Source organism: Hypanus sabinus, chromosome 2 (assembly GCF_030144855.1).
Source record: "Hypanus sabinus isolate sHypSab1 chromosome 2, sHypSab1.hap1, whole genome shotgun sequence".
NCBI lineage: Eukaryota > Metazoa > Chordata > Chondrichthyes > Myliobatiformes > Dasyatidae > Hypanus > Hypanus sabinus.
The window spans coordinates 167372304-167394748 of NC_082707.1; the positions used below are offsets into that span (position 1 = coordinate 167372304).

General features: G+C 38.4%; 1 protein-coding gene across 4 annotated transcripts in view; it reads right to left on the reverse strand.

Moving 5' to 3' along the window:
* Positions 1-1657: 1657 nt before the first annotated feature.
* tecpr2 (tectonin beta-propeller repeat containing 2) overlaps positions 1658-22445 on the reverse strand; it is a 133736-nt gene continuing 112948 nt past the window's right edge. For 3 of the 4 annotated variants that reach the window (XM_059958917.1, XM_059958911.1, XM_059958909.1), the window contains 3 exons: positions 17929-18070; positions 10861-11010; positions 1658-4538 (listed from right to left, as the gene is read on the reverse strand). In XM_059958917.1, the coding sequence (XP_059814900.1) occupies positions 4381-4538; positions 10861-11010; positions 17929-18070 (450 nt within the window). In that variant the 3' untranslated portion in view covers positions 1658-4380. The remainder of the gene's footprint in view (positions 4539-10860; positions 11011-17928; positions 18071-22445) is intronic. The other variant, XM_059958921.1, reaches the window with a different exon arrangement.

The following is a 22445-nucleotide window of genomic DNA, read 5'->3' on the forward strand; positions in this document are numbered from 1 at the left end:
GGGCCCTTTTCTTTTTGTTTTTTTTTTATTTTTCTTCACTAATCCTGTAGTCAGATTAAGAATTATAAAGCTAAATCATTTAATTGCATGTGTTGTACTGTCTGTTATCCACCATCAGATTTCTCAATGGTCTGTAAACATGTGTCAATCAGAAACCTGATTTGTGCATCAGGTCCAGATGTTGTGCTCTCTTTCTCCAAGTTAAAAATGACATTTTCCCACTGCTGTTGCACAAGTATTGCGATGAGCAGTATTTACGGCAGCTATGACGCAGAATGGACTCTGGGTGGCAGTTTCAGGAGTCTATCACTCACAGCAGTTTATTAGCAACAGAGTTGAGAGGTTGAGGTTGTCCCAATCAGTTTGTGAGAATAACATGAACAATCAAACTACTTGATCTCGGGCAATTTAATTCATCTAATGCAGCTTTCCTCCATAATATTGTTTGCACTGACTCTGCAAAGTCCAATATTTTGCTTAACTGCCAGAGTGTTAACTGGGATCAGTTCAGAACGTTTAGCAGCTCAAAATTGTACCCTCATTAGGGACTATATAGGCCATCAGCTCCAGAATCTGCAAGTTCATGACACAAAATATTCCTCACTCTACTATTGTACAAAATATTCCTCACTCTACTATTGTCAGCCACATTAGTTCAATATGTAGACATCACACTGGCAGTGTCAGACATACCTGAAAATGTGGAGTTAAATTGTATCAGATTCTACACGTGCCTAAGAGCACCAAGAACATGATTAAAGCGGAGCACCAAATAAAAATGTTCCACCAAAGTGCTGTTAGCCTTCTCACAGGACCAGCTTATACACATCCGTTTACAGACACCTTATTTCCCTCCTTGAGATATCAGGAATTAAAACAGACTGTGAACCTGACTATATGCCACAGGTAACAAGAATCAATTTCAATTTCATATCTAATTAATCTGTTCCAATGAAACTACCACATTGGTACCATCCAATAGGGAAGAGGCAGGAGATTGAGAGCAAAAACAGAATGATGTGTTCCGCAGATCAACCAGCCTTGCTGGGGATGGGAATTTAGGAACATTATAAATTAGGTTTAAGACCCTTCATCAGAACTGCGGAAGTGAAAAGGCAAGGGCTCAAGTGACTTAGATAGAGTGGAAGTGGACAGGATGTTTCCTACAGTGAGGGAGTCTAGGGCCGGAGGGCACAGCCTCAGGATAGAAGGAGGAATTTCTTTAGCCACAGTGTGGTGAATGTGAGGAATTCATTGTCAACAGACCGGTGTGGAGGTCTGGGCATTGGGTATATTTGAAGCACAGGTTGATAGATGCTTGATTAGTAAGGGCGCCAATGGTTATGGGGAAAAAGGAAGGTGAATGGGCCAAATGGCCTAATTCTGCTCCAAAGTCATATGCTTTAAATTGCAGAGAACACATAAATGGGAATGTCAATGCATCCAAATTCCCTTGCAATTCGCACACCATCTCAATTTGGAAATCTATCTTTTTCATTTACTGTTGTTTTGTTAAAATGCGAGAACTCAGCAAGAAACAGAAAAATGATATTCACTATTAGCATTATAGTAATTCAAGGTGGTGATTCTCATCATTAACTTTATTTAGTTAGTGGGCATGAATGACAAATGGGTACAATTATTCATCTTCAATTCTTAAAAAAAGTTAACTTCAGCTTCAGAATTTCTAGCTTAAAAAAGGAAGAATTTTAATAAATTATACAAAACAGATGTAAAAAGATCTTTTAATTCTTTTATTTAATTTTTGCTAGCTTATGCAAACAGGTACTGTATAGGTAGTATTTTGGGAACAAGACTACTCTTGAAACACAAATGTAAAACATAATAAATTTAAATAATAATTTAAATATACAATACCATGCATGTAGTACAGTTTAGATTATAGCATAGTTTAAATACCCCAGAGCTTTTTGTTGTGAATTCAGCCATAGCGAAGACTCTCAATTTATCTACAATTTACATTTTAATATCTACAAGTATTCTGGACAGCAAAACATTTTAGATGAAATTTCAATAAAGGCCACAAGCATGTAAAGCTGCAACACAATGTTAATGCGTACAATCCTTTGAACGTCTTAAGACAGCACATTTCTCACTGAAAATTCAGTCGCAGGATTAACAATCACTGTAAATTTTACACGATGTACTACTGCAAAGACATTTTATAAACAGCTTAAAAATATTTAACATTTGTAAAATGCATCTAATATAACAATTGAACATAATTGCTGCAATTCTTTCAAAGAATGAAAATTAAGTTGAGGAAAGAAGTTATTTTAAAATACATCAAAATTTCCTGTATCATTTACCAAGAAGTGGCAAACCAGTTCACACACACAGGCTAGCCATTTGGATATGCAAACTAATTTTGCCACTTTGTAAACTTTTGCAATTATAATACTCCCATTGGAGTTGATATTTTTTTTAAACTTTATTTTCCCATTGAATTTATACTGTTTTATGTCCAAGTGTGAAAGACATGGGGAATTAAATATTTTCATATTTAGCTTCTTAGTGTCACATTCACATATATTATTTTCAGTTAGAGAATATCCAAACAGCTCAGTGTAATTATTTACAGTTCACACACAGTTACATTGTCATGGGGAGAACCAACATTACAAAAATTCATTTGACTGGACTTTAATTAAAGTTGATAAAAACAAGAAATGGTTCCACTGATGTGGTCTAAACTGAAACATAATTTTGCAAACCCAATTCTCTATATTTTTAAATATTTTCAGTTTCACCTATGGAAACTACTCCTTAAGAACCATAAAACTTTTAAACAGATTTCAACAAATATCTAACTTATTGGATTCCAAGGGAAAGTGAATGATCAGTCAAGTGGGCTTCTCATTCCCTGCAGTGTATCAACCAGAGCTTGGAACAGGCTTTCAGGAGTTTCATTTTTCCAGATATTTATTTGGAAATCTGGCATGTACTGTTACACAACTATAATGCTGATTACACAAATCCCTTGTAACTTTAAAGGATTTGTATACAAAATTGAATAAAAAGGCTGTGTTATAAAGACTATGTTTTGAATAAACTAGCAATGTTTGGGCAACTGAATTAATGTTCCATCTACTAGCTTTTAAAAAATGTGCTATTGTTTGTGAATATTTAATTTCTAAGATGAATTAATTTTTGGATGTTTTGATCTGTATTGTTACTGAAGAAAACTCACTCACAGATTTTCAGAAAAAATGTTAGTCATACCCAATACAATGGGACATAACATATCATATAATAAATGCAAGAAATCACTTTATAATGTTACCTCAAAATACTCACTACAACTGCTCAAAGTGCAAATTACAACTGAACTAACCTTTTAGAATATACAGAAACTGCATCTGAACTGTACATAAACATCTGGTTAATATTTATTTGTTACTTTTGCAATGGTTAGGCAAAAAGCATCACTAATCATTTTTGGCTATTGTTTATGGACAGCTTCTGTCACTTAAAAAGGAGTTAAAAAAGTTAAAGTTCATGAAAATCTCGAATTATCACTATAGTTGTGCACATTTATTATTTACAGTAATTAATATTTAATAAGGCAATTTTGGAAGATTCAGTAACATTTAAACAAGTGTACTACTTATTTCTAAGAGACTTTAAACCAGAGAACATTTTGGTAATGTACTATTTTGATATCTACAATTAGAATTTTTGGGGCTTTTACTGTCAGATACCAATACATTAAAACTTAAAATAATTGCAAATTATTTTATGACATTATTGTGCAAAATGATCGTACCCAAGTTTTATTTCTTAAAATCCATGACAGAATGTGTTTTTAGACTGAGGGTTGCTGGCTTCCAGTCACAGAAATTAATCTGAGTTTTAGGGTGACTGCAGGTTTAGGGAAAATAGACATGCTTTCACTATAGCGACAAAAAGAATGAATCACTGAACAAAAAATTAATTTGCTCTATAAAATATGCATTCAATCCATATGACTGAAAAAAACAATGAACAAACCATTCAGTTCATGTGGGTATGTCAAACAGCAACAATTTAAAGCGTTTATATGGATTAGTAAATGATTGGCAACCAAGCCAGTCCAAATATGATATTTTGTCAGAAGCATACTCTGGCAGTGGTTGTCCAATCTAAAGGCAGGACTCCAAGTACTTTAGTTGCTTTATTGAATTACGTAGCAATTTGTATACCAATAGTGGCAGAAATCCCAAAGCCATATAATCTTAGTGACAATAATGGACAAATGAGTACACCACGTTAACCAAATGCAGTATTTAACCTTAACAGGCTTAAAATTGTGTACAGAAAGTAAATGTAAACTGTTTAATTAAATGGGCTTAATGCTGCAATAAATTATGTTTCCAATCTTCAGATAATCTCCCATTCATCATCAAAGTCATCAAATTGGCCCAAACCAACGTTACGGTTCGGGTTAACCAGTGAACCTGTATGGCTAAAATTCTTGGTAAGTCGTTGAAGGAGGGATCCTCCATTACCAATGCCCCACAGTTCATCTTGAGGAGTTACTATGTAAGAAGAAAGAACAATACATGATATTAGCAATTTGAAAACAAACACTAAATACACCAAACAAGTTTAAATACTTTAATCTTCTTATGTTAGGAATTTCCAGCAAAAGTAATTTAGTTTTTCAAAAAAAAGTTATGTGTAAAGTACACTTATCACAACTGCCAAGTAATTATGTCACAGTAGTGAGAAGATAGCATAACAGCATCCGAGGACAACAGTGGATAAAGCAATCTTGAAATGGTTATATTAATCAATTTACAAGCTTTTAAACATCTTTAATTAATCAACTCTTATTGACTTCATTAATCAGATTGGAGGAATAAATATTTGAATAAATTGTAGATGATGAAATGGAACAGAGGGGTGGTATGACTTTTTAAAAATCTAATATAAATTATTACATTAAACCCTGCTAGAGGTGTAGATTTTGAAATGCTATGTGGAGATAATTGTAACAGTTGAAAGAGTTCATGTTTAACATTCAAGATGGAGGAACAGAAAGTACATTATGCTCAACCAAAAACATAGCTAGTTCTCTCTCAAAAGAAGAAACCCTAACCTGCTAAACTCCCCAACCTCCACCAAAACCTTGAATTGTCACCATCTTTTGTAAAGGGCTAGATTTGATATCAGAAAGCCACTGTTAACTTACACCAAGCAAAAATGGATTTCACAAAAAACTTTATATTTACACAATGAGATGCATTTGGAATTGTCTTTGGCTATATACAGTATCCTGCAATAGATGATCTCATAGCAGGCTGTCCTCAGTGAGAGGGGCTGATTACACATTCAAACTTATAAGATACATACTTCAGATCTCAGCATGGAACTCTAAGTAGAATGAGCTTTACTGCTATGAATGCTGACCACTTGTAATATGCAAAATAAAATATTTAAAAATATTATTGGTTCAACCATGTAGATATTTAGCTCAAGCATTCACTTTTCTCAAAAAACTAAATGTGCACACATACACATATATAGTGTTACGAAGGATGAACAACTCTGATGGGCAGAAGGGTGCAGGGTTGCCCATGTCCCCCTCCCCTGGGAGAATTACAAACTGTTACTGTTGCCATGCTGCTAATGAGAGAGAAAGAGATGGAACAAAAACATACTTGGACTGGAACATTTGCTTCAGATAAGGGAGAGATAACACAGGGAGAAAGAGACTTGTTGTTCCACCATATTATGACTCCTGTAAGTCTTATGGCTCCGGAGAGGGCTGTTTACTTGGTACCATTCTGTTCATTAAAATTCCTCAGTGGACAGCCGGAGTGGGCTGGTTTGATGGACTAAGCCATTCAAAACTGATTTTTTACGCCTGAGACCCCGTGAGTAGGGATAAAAGTGAGGTCTGGGGAGACACCCCTCAGACACACCGGGAGCAACACTAGTGAGCACTGCTTAAGTGTTGGAATCCACGTGAAGGTGTGGGGCATCGGAGACCGAACAAAGGATCGGTCAGTTTAACGCAGTGTTTATAGCAGGGCCGGTGGGGGTTTGTGTGTGTGTCCACCCCTGCCTGGGTGACGAGTCCACCACAGAAGAACGGTCTAGCTAAAGGACAGAGGGGTCATACCTGAATGGCCACAACAACACATCGACGGATCAAGAAAGTAAAGGAAGGTTTGACTGACTGTAGCTGTAACTGTTTGCTCACTCTCTCTCTCTCTCTCTCCCTCCAACGGTTACAACAAAAGAACCAACAACTACCTCAGCCTACATGAACTGAACTGAACTTTATACTTTCCCATGATAATTCATTATCCCCTAGACAACGATAGAGCTTGTTTATTATTGATTATTATTATACCCACACTTTTAGGTTTAGTATTGCTAATGTGTATTATCTGTATATTTGCATTGTTGATATTGATTGGTATATTTTACTAATAAACACTGTTTTGAAAATAGTACCAGACTCCAACGGACACTTCTATCTTTGCTGGTAAGACACCCAGTTATGGGGTACGTAACAATAGTAATTACTAGGCTATTCAACTGCTTGAGTCCTTGTATGGTGATCAACATATTTTTAACAAAATGAATGATCAAATTTCTCTGACCAGTATGCTTTGTGACTTCAAACTATTACACTAACAAAGCAAAAACACACAGCCAGGAATAATGTATCTAACTTTGGTTTTGCTTTAAGCGAGGCACATGCATATGACACAGTGATAATGTATACCATTCCTGTACTTTGTACATATAGCCGTGAGGAATTATTTAAACAAACAATGCTTAATCAATGTATATATATTACCCAGATATTATTGGTATATTAAATACACAGTGTCTACTCCTGCTATACACTGGTACATTCATCACTTAGTGTTCCAATCATGAACATCCTGAGGGTGTGGGGTTACCACTGATCAGAAACTCAACTGGATTATCCATATGAATATTATGGCTACAAGGGCAGTTTAGTGCCTGGGTAAGTGATATTTCTCCTGAAACAGTAAAACATTTCATAAGAACATGAGAAATTGGAGCACAAATAGGCCAAATGGCCCATCAAGCCCGCTCCGTCATTCAATATGATCATGACTGATCTGGCCATGAACTCAGCTCCACCTACCTGCCTTCTCCTGATAACCATTAACCATATTATGTTTTTCCAGTTGCCAAGTACTACTGAGCTAATACTCTTACTTCTGTTTCCCAACCACCTTCTTATATGGCACTGTGTCTTATATGCAGTATATTTAATGAGGTAGCTGCTATGTCACTTGGGAAGAGAATCCCACAGATTCACTACTCTCTGAGAAAGCAGTTTCTCCTCATCTCCATTCTAAATCCATTTCCCCAAATCCTGAGGCTATGTCCCCTAGTTCTAATCTCATGTACCAATGGAAACAACTTTCCTACCTTTATCTTATCTATCTTTTTCATAATTTAATATGTTTCTATAAGACCCTTTCTCATTCTTCTGTATTCCAGTAAGTAAAGTCCCAGGCAACTCGATCTTTCCTTACAGGCTAATTTCCCCCATCTCCAGAATCAATCCGGTGAACCTCCACAACACTGCCTCCAAAGCCTGTATATCTCCCCTCAAGCAAGGATACCAGAACTACATATATCAACTGTACTCTTTTCCACAGATGCTGCCTGGCCTGCTGTGTTCCTCCAACATTGCTTGGATTGCCAGTGACTGCAGATTTTCTCTTGTTACAGATCTCTACTGTGATCTAAATTAATGACAAATATAAAACACATAATAATTGAGTGCATAAATAATCACCTTCTTCAAATCAGTATTTTGTAGATGCACCTTTGGCAGCAATTAGTGCATTGAATCTGTGTGAATAGGTCTGTATCAGCTTTGCACATCCGGACACTGCAATTTCCCCCATTTTTCTTTACAAAACTGCTCAAGCTCTTTCTAATTGCATGGGGATCATGAGTGAACAGCCCTTTTCAAGTCCAGTCATAAATTCTCAATTGGATTGAGGTCTGGACTCTGTTTTAATCACTCCAGGACAATAACTTCGTTGTTTTTAAGCAATCAATGAAGCATTGGTTTTATGCTTGGGGTCATTGTCTTGCTGAAAAAGAAATCTTCTCCTAAGTCGCAGTTCTTTTGCAGACTGCATCAAGTTTTTCACCAGGATTCCCCCGTATTTTGCTGCGTTCATTTTACCCTCTACTTTCACAAGCCTTCCAGGATCTGCTGCAATGGAGCATCCCCACAGCATGATGCAGCAACCACCTATGCTTCACGGTAGGGATGGTGTGTTTTTGATGATGTGCAATGTTTGGCTTATGCCAAACATAGCATTTAGTCTCATGGCTAAAAAGCTCAATTTCGGTTTCATCAGACCATGGAAGCTTCTTCCAGCTGATTTCAGAGTCTCCACCATGCCTTCTGGCAAACTCTAGCCAATATTTCGTGCCATTATCCCATAAAGCTGCCACTGGTGAAGCACTTGGGCAACATTTTGTCTCTCCCATCTCAGCCACTGACACCTGTAACTCCTCCGGAGTTGTCATAGGACTCTTGGTGGCCTCTCTTACTTGTCCCCATCTTGCATGGTCACTCAGTTTTTAAGGATGGACTGCTCTAGGAAAATTTACAGCTGTGCCGTATTCTTTCCATTTCTTGATGATTGACTTAACTGTATTCTAAGGGATATTCAGTGACTTGGAAAATTTCTTGCATTCACCTCCTGACTTGTTCTTTTCAATAACCTTTTCGTGGAGTTGCTTGGAGTGTTCTTTTGTCAGCCAGGATGCTGACTCATCCAATTTGACCTTCCCAATACAGGTGTATCTCTACTGCAGTCAATTGAAATACCTTGACTGCACACAGGTCTCCAAAAACAGATCTCCATTTAACTAATTATGTGACTTTTAAAACCAATTGGCTGCACTAGTGATAACTTGGTGTGTCATATTAAAGGGTGGTGAATACTTATGTCAATTATTTTGTATTTTATATTTAAATTAATTTAGATCACTTTGTAGAGATCTGTTTTTATTTTGACACACAAGAATCTTTTCCTGTTGATCAGTGTCAAAAAAGCCAAATTAAATCCACTGCGATTCAGTGTTGTAAAACAATAAAACATAAAACCTTCAAGAAGGGTGAATACTTTTTAAAGGCGCTGTATGTGTTGCATTTCAAAATGTCATCAGAATTTCCTGATTGAGGGAGGCTGCAAGGGATAAGGGAGGAGCTAACTGGTGTAGACTGGAAACATGGGCTATATGATGGAGTGGATGAAGAAAAGGAAGAGTTTCAGAGTGATTTTTCACAGTATGCAACAGAAATACATTGCAATTAAAAGTCAGGCAAGTAAGTTTAGACAGAGCCAGTCTTGGAGAACTAAGGAAATAAAAGAAAGCATCAAACTAAAAGCTCATGCATACGAAGTCACCAGGAGTAGAAGGAAACTGGAAGATTGAAGAAACTTCAAGAAGCAACACAGAAGATAGCAAAAGGTTTTATACAGTACACCATATTAGATCAAGCTATGGCACTCTCCATTTGTATGGGAAATTCAATCATAGTGTGATCACTCTTTCCAACAAGATCTCTAATTAGAAGATCATTGACTCATTGCACATTGGCCTCCATAAATCAGAGTGCTGAGTACAGCAATTGGGATATAATGTTGAAGTTGCATAAGTTTTATTGTTGGTGAATTATGTGCAGCTCTGGTCACCTCCCTATAGGAAAACTATTAATAAGATTGAAAGAGAGTATGGAAAAAATTTATAAGGATGTTGACTGGATTTGAGGACCTGAGGGAAGGTTGAATAGGTTAGGATAGTTTTCCTGGAGCACAGGAAAATGAGTGGATATTTGACAGAGAAAGAGTATACAAAATTATGAGTATAGATAGGGTAACTGAAAGCAGGCTTTTTCCTCTAAGGTTAGGTGAGAATAAAACTAGAGTTCATAGGTTAAGAGTGAAAGGAAAATATTTAAGGGGAACCTGAGGGGAAACTTCTTTACTCAGAGGGTGGTGCGAGTGTCGAATGAACTACCAGCAGAAGTGGTGGATGTGGGTTCAACACCCCGGAGGAAACCTGTTTTGACTGTCTATATTTGTGTATGATTGAATGATAATTGAACATGAACAACTGCAACATTTAAGAGCAGTTTGGATGTATATGGATGGGAGAGTTATGAAAGGCTACAGTCCATGCGTGGTTAATGGGACTAGGCCGGATAAGTTTGGCATGGACTAGATGGGCGAAGCATCTGTTTCTGTACTGTAATGTCACACATAGTGTCAGAGACTCAAAAACACCCAGGAACCTCGATCCACCCGTGACAAAGCAGCCTGTCGATCAACACACAATCCACCACCATTAACGTTCATTTCCTTCACCACTGTTACTGCATTTTGTACCATCTATAAAATGAAATGTAATTACTAACCTAGGCTACTCAAACAGCACTCACCAACCCCCCCCCCCCACCACCACCAATCTGCTGGTTCAACCCAGCAGCAGCACATGGGAACACCACTACCCACAGATTCCCATAGAGGTCACACACAATTTAGACATGGAACTAAAATATACTCCCTTCATAGTCACTGGATCTATTTGTCTAACAGCATTGTGACATATCTTCACTAAAAGGACTGCATATGTTCAAGAAATCCATTTCATGGCAATTTCTCAAATTAGAGGCAGATAATAATTGCTGGACTGACCAGGGATGCCACTCCAAACAAAACTTGATGTGTACACCAAAAATATTTCTGCCAGATTCCAGCACCCACCATCTCTTTTCTCATCATACAAGTATTTATTGGGAAAATTAGTATTTGACCACATTTACTACCAGCTTACCGGTTATGCAAGCCACATTGCCCGGAATTTTTTTCCAATAATCGCCTGGAGGATTTTTGTTCGTTATTCCATAACGACGTGCTATATCCCCATTAGAACAACGGACCCAAACGGTTCTGTTGCTCACAGTTAGTTGACTTGCCTGCAAACCTGTAAAAAACATTTGACAAGATATTGTTTGCAATATTAAAGCAGATTTTCATTAGTCATAGAAACATACAGCCCAGAAACAGACCTTTCACCCCACCTAGTCCATGCCAAAACCATGTAAACTGCCTACTCCCATTGATATGCAGTAATAATAGGGTTGTCGTGATGGAAGAGTTTAAACTTCCCAAATATTGATTGGTCTCTCCCTAGAGCAAGGGGTTTAGATGAGGTTGAGTTTGTTGGGTGCGTTCAGAAAGGTTTCCTGACACAATATGTACAAACCCCATTTCCAGAAAAGTTGGGATATTTTCCAAAATGCAATAAAAACCAAAAATCTGTGATATGTTAATTCACATGAACCTTTATTTAACTGACAAAAGTACAAAGAAAAGATTTTCAATAGTTTTACTGACCAACTTGATTGTATTTTGTAAATATACACAAATTTAGAATTTCGTGGCTGCAACACACTCAACAAAAATTAGGATAGAGTTAAAATAAAATTGAAAAGTGCACAGAATATTCAAGTAACACCGGTTTGGAAGACTCCACATTAAGTAGGCTAATTGGTAGCAGGTGAGGTATCATGACTGGGTATAAAAGTAGCGTCCATCAAAGGCTCAGTCTTTGCAAGCAAGGATGGGTCGTGGCTCACCCCTCTATGCCAAAATTCGTGAGAGAATTGTTAGTCAGTTCAAAAGGAACATTTCCCAATGCAAGATTGCAGAGAACTTAGGTCTTTCAACACCTACAGTACATAATATTGTGAAAAGATTCAGAGAATTCAGAGACATCTCAGTATGTAAAGGGCAAGGTCAGAAACCACTGTTGAATGCGCGTGATCTTCGAGCCCTCAGGCAGCACTGCCTAAGGAACCATCATGCTACTGTGACAATTATAGCCACCTGGGCTCGGGAGTACTTCGAAAAACCATTGTCACTTAACACAGTCCGTCGCTGTATCCAGAAGTGCAACTTGAAACTGTATTCTGCAAGGAGGAAGCCATACATTAACTCTATGCAAAAACACCAGCGGGTTCTCTGGGCTCGAGCTCATCTCAGATGGACTGAAAGACTGTGGAACCGTGTGCTATAGTCAGATGAGTCCACATTTCAGCTAGTTTTCGGAAAAAATGGGCGTCAAGTTCTCTGTGCCAAAGATGAAAACGACCGTCCTGATTGTTATCAGTGAAAGATGCAAAAGCCAGCATCTGTGATGGTATGGGGGTGCATCAGTGCCCACGGCATGGGTGTGTTGCATGTATGTGAAGGTACCATTGACTCTGAGATGTATATTAGGATTTTAGAGAGACATATGTTGCCATCAAGGCGAAGTCTCTTCCCGGGACGTCCATGCTTATTTCAGCAGGACAATGCCAGACCACATTCTGCACGAGCTACAACAGCGTGGCTGGCCTACTGCCAGTCCAGATCTATGTCCTATTGAATATGTACGGCGCATCATGAAGAGGAGAATCAGACAACAGAGACCATGGACTGTTGGAGCAGCTGAAGTCTTATATCAAGCAAGAATGGACAAAATTTCCAATTGCAAATCTACTACAATTAGTATCCTCAGTTCCAAAACAATTAAAAAGTGTTATTAAAAGGAAAGGTGATGTAATACAATGGTAAACATGCCTCTGTCCCAACTTCTGTTGAGTGTGTTGCAGCCATCAAATTCTAAATTTGTGTATATTTACAAAATACAATCAAGTTGGTCAGTAAAACAATTTAAAATCTTTTCTTTGTACTTTTGTCAGTTAAATAAAGGTTCACATGAATTAACATATCACAGATTATTTGTTTTTATTGCATTTTGGAAAATATCCCAACTTTTCTGGAAAAGGGGTTTGTAAATAAGCCTACAAGAGGAGAGGCTGTACTTGATCTGGTATTGGGAAATGAGCCTGGTCAGGTGTCAGGTCTCTTAGTGGGAGAGCATTTGGCGAGTGTGATCACAATTCTGTTTCCTTTACCATAGCACTGGAGAGAGATAGGAACAGATATGTTAGGAAAGCATTTAATTGGAGTAAGGGAAAATATGAAGCTATCAGGCACGAACTTGGAAGCATAAATTGGGAGCAGATGTTCTCAGGGAAAAGTACGGCAGAAATGTGGCAAATGTTCAGGGGATATTTGCATGGTGTTCTGCATAGGTACATTCCAATGAAACAGGGAAAGGATGGTTAGGTACAGGAACCGTGGCATACAAAGGCAGTTAACAATCTAGTCAAAAAGAAAAGCTTATGAAAGGTTCAAAAAAATCAGGTAATAATAGAGATCTAGAAAGTTATAAGGCAAACAGGAAGGAGCTGAAAAATGAAAACTGAAAATGAAAAATGAAATTATGAGAGCCAGAAGGAGCCATGAGAAAGCTTTGGCGAGCAGGATTAAGGAAATCCCAAGGCATTCTACAAGTACGTGAAGAGCAAGAGGATAAGATGTGAGAGAATAGGACCGATCAAGTGTGACAGTGGAAAAGTGTGTATGGAACTGGAGGAGGTAATGGTGATACTTAATGAATAATTTGCTTCAGTATTCACTACGGAAAAGGATCTTGGCGATTGTTGGGATGACTTACAGTGGATTGAAAAGCTTGAGCATAGAGACATTAAGAAAGAGGATGTGCTGGAGCCTTTGGAAAGCATCAAGTTGAATAGGTCACCAGGACCGGGCGAGATATACCCCAGGCTACTGTGGGAGGTGAGGGAGGAGATTGCTGAGCCTCTGGTGATGATCTTTGCATCATCAATGCGGGGTTTGCAGATGTAGTTCCCTTATTCAAGAAAGGGAGTAGAGATAGCTCTGGAAATTATAGACCAGTGAGTCTTACTTCAGTGGTTGGTAAGATGATGGAGAAGATCCTGAGAGGCAACATTTATGAACATTTGGAGAGGCATAATACGATTAGAAATAGACAGCATGGCTTTGTCAAAGACGGGTCGTGCCGTACGAGCCTGATTGAATTTTTTGAGGATGTGACTAAACACATTGATGAAGGTAGAGCAGTAGATGTAGTGTATACGGATTTCAGCAAGGCATTTGATGAGGTACCCCATGCAAGACTTATTGAGAAAGAAAGGAGGCATGGGATCCAAGGGGACATTGCTTTGTGGATCTAGAATTGGCTTGCCCGCAGAGACAAAGAGTGGTTGTAGACGGGTCATATTCTGCATGGAGGTCAGTGATCAGTGGGGTGCCTCAGGGATCTGTTCTGGGACCCCGACTCTTCATGAATTTTATAAATGATCTGGATTAGGAAGTGGAGGGATGGGTTAGTAAATTTGCTGATGACAATAAGGTTGGAGGTGTTGTGGATAGTGTGGAGGGCTGTCAGAGGTTACAGCGGGACATTGATAGGATGCAAAACTGGGCTGAGAAGCGGCAGATGGAGATCAGCCCAGATGAGTGTGAGATGGTTCATTTTGGAAGGTCAAATATGATGGGAGAATATAATATTAATGGTAAGACTCTTCGCAGTGTGGAGGATCAGAGGGATCTCGGGGTCTGAGTCCAAAGGATGCTCAAAGATGCTGTGTAGTTAAGAAGGCATATGTCATATTGGCCTTTATCAACCATGAGACTGAGTTCAAGAGCCAAGAGGTAATATTACAGCTATATAGGGCCTTGGTCAGACCTCACTTGGGAGTACTGTCCTCAGTTCTGGTCACCTCAATACAGGAAGGACCTGGAAACTATAGAAAGGGTGCAGAGGAGATTTACAAGGATGTTGCCTGGATTAGGAGCGTGCCTTATGAGAATAGGTTGAGTGAACTTGGCCTTTTCTCCTTGGAGTGACAGAGGATGAGAGGTGACCTGATGAAGGTGTACAAGATGATGAGAGCCTTTGATCGTGTGGATAGTCGGAGGCTTTATCCTAGGGCTGAAATGGCTAACACGAGAGGGTACAGTTTTAAGGTGCTTGGAAGGGGTAAGTTTTTTTTATGCAGAGAGTAGTGAGTGTGTGGAATGGGCTGCTGGCAACGGTGGTGGAGGCCGATACAATAGGGTCTTTTAATAGACTCTTGAATAGGTACATGGAGCTTAGAAAAATAGAGGGCTATGGGTAACCATAGGTAATTTCTAAATACGTACGATGTTCGGCACACATCATGGGCTGAAGGGCTTGTATTGTGCTGTATGTTTTCTATGTTTCTATGACATGCACTGGGACCATAACCCTCCATGCCCATACCATCCACGTACCTATTCACACTTTGCTTAAGTGTTGAAATCAAGCTTGTATGTACCACTTGTGCTGGCAGCTCATTCCATTCTCTCAAGACCCTCTGAGTGCAGAAGTTTCTCCTCATCTTCCCTTTAAACTTTTCACCTTTCCCCCTTAACCCATGACCTCTGGTTGGCATCGCACCCAACATCAATATCAATAGAAAAAGCCTGCTTGCATTTACCATATCTATACCAGTCATAATTTTGTATACTTCTACCAAATTTCCTCTCAATCTTCTATATTCTAACAAATGCAGCCCTAACCTGTTCAATCTTCCCTTTTAATTCAGGTCCTCCAAACCTGGCAACATCCTTGTAAATTTTCTCTGTACTCTTTCTACTTTGTTTACATCTTTTCTGTAGCTAGGTGACTAAAACTGCACACAGTACTCCAAATTAGGCCTCACCAATGTCTTATACAACTTCAACATAACATTCCATTTCCTGTACTCAGTACTTTGATTTATAAAGGCCAAAGTGCCAAAAGCTTTCTTTACGACCGTATCTACTCGTGACATCACCTTCAATGAATTATGAACCTGCATGCCCCGATCACTGTCTTCTACCACACTCCTCAGTGTCCTACTGTTCACTGTGTAAGATCTAACCTGGTCGGTCCTACCAAAGTGCAACACTCTGCATTAAATTCCATCTGCCATTTTTCAGCCTATTTTTTCAGCTGGTCCAGATCCATCTGCAAGCCATGATAGCTTTTTTCACTGTCCACTACACTCGTAATCTTGAAGTCATCTGCAAATTTGCTGATCTAGTTGACCACATTGTCATCCAGATCATTGATATAGATGACAAACAACAACGGACCGTGCATCGATCTCTGCGGTACTGCACTGGTCACATGCCTCCAGTCAGAGAGGCACCCATCTACCACCACTCACTGACTTCTCCCACTAAACCTATGTCTAATCCAAATGACTACCTTATCTTGAATGCTCAGTGACTGAACCTTCTTGACCAGCTCCCATGTGAGACCTTGTCAAATGCCTGGCTAAAGTCCATGTCGACAACACCCACTGCTTTCTCTTCATCCACTTTCCCGGTAACTTCCTCAAAAAACTGTAAGATTTGTTAGCCATGACCTACAACGGACAAAAAAAAATGACTAAACCTAATCAGTCTAAGTCTATCCAAGCATTTATATATCCGGACTCTTAGAATATCCTTCAATAACTTTCCCACTACTGATGTCAGTCTCACTGGCCTATAATTTCCTGGTTTATGTTTAGAGCCTTTCTAAATATTGCAGGATTTGTGGAAGAAAGATTGAAACCAAAACAAATTTACCAAGGAGCAGATAATTCCTCCTGCTGACCCAATTATTTAAATCATTCCTTAAAAACATGATCTATCAGTATAGATCAACCTTCAGCTACATTTCAGTGGAGGAGGAAACACAATTTAACTTGCTTTTGTTTAAGAAAGCAGGGGAAGTTGGCAATATAATAATCGTGAGATATCTGGGAAACAAGAGTTTTTATCAAAATCAGGGAGTGCACAAGAAGAGAGAAAAAAAAACCCAGAAAGGAACCTTGTCCAGAATGAAATTAAAAACAACAGAATTAGAGCACTATGAGGAAATACCCAAACAGATATTAGAAGTAATAAAGTTCATAAACAGTTCAATAAAGGAAACAAAATACTGAAGTTCTGGATAAAGAACATTAAAAGAGATAGCATTTACATGGTAGATAATAACAATTCAGAATAAATATGTAGAAATGGAATCTAAAGGCCAAGAAGAACGATAAATAAAAAATTAGTTGCCTGAAGATACAATATAGCACAATGTTATAGTAAAGATGTATCTCTTGTAAGATAATGCTGGAGATATTACAGTGGAGGGCAAGATAATGGTAAAACTGTTAAAAGTATCATTAAAATTAAATTAAAAATGCTTGAAATTTGAAATGAAATAGAAAAAATTGTAGAAATTCTCAGCTGGTCTATGAAAAGGGAAACTTACTGTTTCATGTCTCACACTTTATCAAAACTGGCCAGTTTTGACAAAGTGTTTTGTACTCAAAACATTAATTCTGTTTCTTCTTCCATAAATGTGCCTGACTTACTGGGTTTCCACCATCGGTATCATGCCTCATAGTACAGGCAGTCCCTGGGTTACACAAGATTTCTCCATAATTCTGAAATGCCGTTTTCTTTTGTAATGCATACTCTATCCTTCTAGGTATACTTGCTATAATTATTGCAGTTCATTGACACTACTAATAGTTAAACTAATGGAACATACACTACATCCATTTATTGATAAACACCATGAGACATTTCATTATTACTAAATTAAGAAATACTTTTGGGAGAATATGTGTAACGTCAGATTTATACAAGTCAAGTCATTTGTAACTTAGCAAGCCCCTGTGGTTGGTAATGGATTATAGAACCAGAGAAAACTAGTGGGAATGGCGTTAAAGATCACATAAAAGTAAGGCATATAGATCATCTGGTAGTTTAGAATCAAATACCCTAAAGAAATTAGGGAGACAAACTGAAGTGGTCTGAATGATAATCTGACAAATTCTACTAGAGGAAAATTGTGCCAGAGATCGCTAAACATGTTCTTCAAAAATTACTGCGGCTCAGCATTAATAGATCTGATATAGACAACAGATGAAGTAGCCAAGAACATTATGGGATAAATGATTTCTACTTCTACCTGGCACATGCTCCCAATTAGTTCCTACAGGCATGGCTTCTGTTATTCCAATTCGAACATGCACATTTCCACGATTGTCAGTGGCCCAAAGCATCTGGTCATTGGGGCTACAATAAACGTTGATCAGTTGTGTTCCCAGTGGCTTTAAATAAAAATTTAATAAAATTATTTTAATATCACAAATATACACATAAATGAATAAGAGTACTCCTTAACCATTTTTAATTGAGTTTACATGTAATTAGGTAAGTACCAGATTAGTTGACTCAGTTTGCTATTTTACCTACAAATGCCTGCCTCAGTTTGCCCTCTCTCTGTAAAAACAATTAAACAAACTTTGCAAATTAGCATGTTGATGCTTGTTTTAGGGAAATATTATACTAAAACTGAGGCACATTAAGATATATAATCTAAATGCTAGTATTTATTAAATGATGGGTTATATGAAAAATCTCAAACTCATGCTACTTAGAAATTTGGAGGTTACAGAATGTCACCAAGTTTTAAACTATCAATGACACGGTTGTAAAGAAAATACAAATCCACTTCAGAAAATTTTCTTTCTCATGGGAAAAGATCTGATGCTTTCCTAGCATACATGACAAATAAGCTCTTCTCAGGATTCCAGCCAGGTACAGGTATCGACTACAACCGATGTTTCAATGACAAACTCTGCCATCTTCAGGGATGATGCATGGGCATACCTAGTCAGTAGTACTTACATCCCCATAGTCCATCCCTCCTGATTGGTTAGTCCTCAGCCAATCAGGTTTCCGTTCACTCACCTTTTTTACAATTGAATTCCAGTTCTTACTTAGAGTGAAATCTTTATCTTTGTTATAATTCTAATTCTTTTTCTCCAGTTTTATTTCAATAGCTTCCTTTACCAGGCAGCCTCAAAAGCCACTGGCACAGCACAGTAGTTCTGTGCCATCACAGTTAATCCTACGGCTATTGCGAATACAGTGTTCTGCTACCACCAATTTCTCTAGGCAACCGAAATGAATACCCCTCCTGTGCTCCTTGATGTGTGTTTCCACCATGCGTCCCATCTGCCGATATGTGCTGTTCCACAAAAAAGGAAATCCTGTAAACGCCAGCCAACCGGTCCCAGGTCAACTTCTGTGGGCGTGGCTATTGGAGGCCTCTGCACTCAAATGATCTCTCTCTCTCTCTCTCTCTCTCTCTCTCTCTCTCTCTCTGTCAGTGGTGAGAGAGAGTTTACTGATTCTCAAGTTGGGGAACTCGAATAAGTGACACTACAGATAGTAACATTGAAACAGTGAGTTTTTTTTTGTCTCCCCTCTCACTGTGGCAGAAGAGAGGAACTCTCTCTCTAGTGAGATAGCCTTTTGAGATGTTGGTTTGAACAGCAGTTTTTGATAAACTCTGGATCATGATCTCCAGGGGCTTGCTAATGCATAGTAGGGATGGGGGCTGATGCTTTTGCTGGAGTAAACAGGGGGCGGGTTCAAATGTTTTCCTGTCATTCTTTCTTTGGGGTTTTTCCTCTCTGTTTTGTTGACGTCTGCGAAGAGTAAGGATTTCAGACTGTATACTGTATACATTCTCTGATATTAAATTGAACCATTGAACCACTGAAAAAAATTAAGTGTATTGAGAAGATTAACATCCAATAGTCTAGAAAACCTGCTCATCCAGTACTGTCAAAATTCTGAGCATGGCAGATTATGGGAGCTTTACTGTTGTGCTGTATTACAAAAGCAGGCAGGAATTGTGTGTAAAAAGAACTCCAGCTGAAACATGAAACTGCTTTGTAAATATATCCTCACGTGGTGGAAAATCATTTTTTCTGTTAATGAATGCAGGTAGCCTCATGAATGTTGCAACAATCACGAGTGGAATTACAAGGGAGCTTTCTTTTCCATACAACATTTACAATGCTTTTCAAGCATTCTTTTCATTGAATCCTTATCAGCATTTAAAATCCAGTGAAATTTGGTGTGATTAATTGCTTGCCAAAAGCTGAAACAGCTGCTGTGCCCGATTTCACATTTTTGAAACAATTGTCCTTTAGTTTTCAGTGCCCTCACCTTTAAAAAGAACAATAACCAAGGTTTGACAGAACAGCTGTCCAGAGTGGATTTTGAAAATAGGGTAAAAAAAAGGTCAGTGGCAGATATTTTATATCATAGTCGTCAGCAGAAAGAGGGACTTTGAGACAGAGGTGAATGGTCCATGATTATTGAAAGGGGTCAAGGAAAATACTGAATAAAAAGGATTCCAGAGAAATACAACAGAAGTATCCAGATGATTCCAAAGCATTAGAGATTAGTTTTTCAGGAACCAGTAGCAAAAGACCATAAATCTCACAAGGGAGAAAATTGCTATTGCAAGTAAACTTGCAAAAAACATCAGTAGATATATTTTTTGAAAAGGAACATAAGTATGGATCTCTAGGAAAGTAAGTCTGTGGAACTAATAGTGTGAAATGAGGAAAGGGCAGAAAATGGTAATCAATAGTTAGTAAGTCTTCTCACTGAGAGACACTGCAAACATTCTCCACATAACAGACAGGTTAGTTTTAAGCAAAAAGGAAGAAATTATAATGTTCTCAATCAAAAAGGAACAAGTTATTAGAAAAAAACATGATGGAACTAAAGACAAAAAAAATCACCAGTGTCCAATGTTCTGCACCCAAGAGGTTTAAAGCAAAAAACTGTAGATGCTGGAAATCCAAGTAACACACACAAAATTCTGGAGAAACTCAGCAGGTCAGGCAGTTGACATTGACGTTGCGGGCTGAAACCCTCTGGCAGGACTGGAGAAAAGAGGATGAGGAGTAGATTTAAAAGCTGGGGCGAGGGGGAGAGAAACACAAGGTGAAACTGGGAGGGGGAAGGATGAGGTAAAGAGCTGGGAAGTTGATTGGTGAAAGAGATACAGGATACGTGGCTGTAAAAGTGGGTCTGGGTAAGCATGTGGTGGAAGAGTCGGAGGGCAGCTGAGATCACAGAAGGGGTACGGTACATGGTTTATAGCTCCTCTAATTTCCAGGAAGGCACCAATGGATTGGAAAACCATGAATATGGGAGCTTATTCAGGTGGGGGAGGGGGGGGAAGAGGAGGAAGTGCAGGAAATTATAGGCTGGTTTGTTTAATATAATTTGTTGGCATGACATTGGAGTCTATAATCAAGGAAGAAATAACTAATCATTTAGAGAAGCTTAATTGTATCAAGTCACCAATACTTTATAAAAAATTATGTTTAACAATTTTTTTTAAGAGTTCAAGGATATAACACGTAGAGTCGAAAGAGGGATACCTGTTGATTTAATGCATTTGGATTTCCTGAAGGCAATTGATGCCACATAGAAGGCTTATGCACAAGAACACAGGGTATTGCCAAGTGTGCCAATCTGGACTGAGGAGTGGGATCACATCAAAGTCAGAGAGTTGAATGAGCAGGTCTTTTTCAGACAGGAAAGATGCAACTAATGATGTACACCCCAATGGTCAGCTCTTGATCCTCAATGATTTATTAAAGGGAAACTTCATTAATGAGGTATGCTCTAGAATATAGTGGTGCCAGACAAGTTAATTTTCCAGACTATCTGACATCATTCTTTTAATACTACAACACTCTCTTAGTTCACTTTTTAGAAAAGTAGTTACACATCAGAATGGGAAATTTTCCAGTGAAGCTGGTGAGATGAAAGGGAACAGAAGAATGGGAGATCAAGCAAGGATGCTTGGGATCCAGGGCACTAGCAAATTGAAGGACAGCATGGAACCCAGAGCATGACGGGTCAGATGATAAACTGCTGGATCTTCCAAATGGTTGGAAAGTGGAGTGTTAAGGGCTTTGCTGAATCTACAATAAGGATCTGAAGAAATAGGTATCCATGTTTACAGATGGCAATTGGAAAGGCATGCTGTGAGAAGGATATTTGGACAACTGGACTCAGTCTCTTCATGTTACAAATGATGGTAAGAAAGGAACATAGACAAATTCTCAAATACTTTCAGGTTCTTTCTCCCGATGGTAAATGCAACAGCATCACTGTAGCTTGCATTACTGGAGAATTAACCAACACTCAATGTTGAAGTTTACACTTGAATGACAAACCTATGAGCAAGCAAAGGTTTATGACCAGAACTGCACATTTACAATTGTTAAATACTACAATTTTGCAATATAACGTACATGTTAGAGCAAAGTTCACAGGCTTTATCTTAGGCATTGCTACAGACAAATGAAAATAGTAGAATTAGAACAAATGCAAAAGGTTGATAGTGAGGATAGTGGCTATCTGAGGTAGCCAGGCTCTGCTTTCTCAGTATGCAGTTTATTTGTTGCATCAACAATTGTTTAGAAAAGACTTGAAATTTAAACCAGGATAAAAGCCATTTCCCCAATGAAGCTGTTGATACCTTCAATAACAAACAAGTTACCACAGCTACAAGGGTAAGGAGATGAATGTAAAACAGGAGGTAAATGAAAAGTACTGGTATTGCTGAGCTTCAGCTGAGTGAGTGCTGATCAAGGCTTTTGC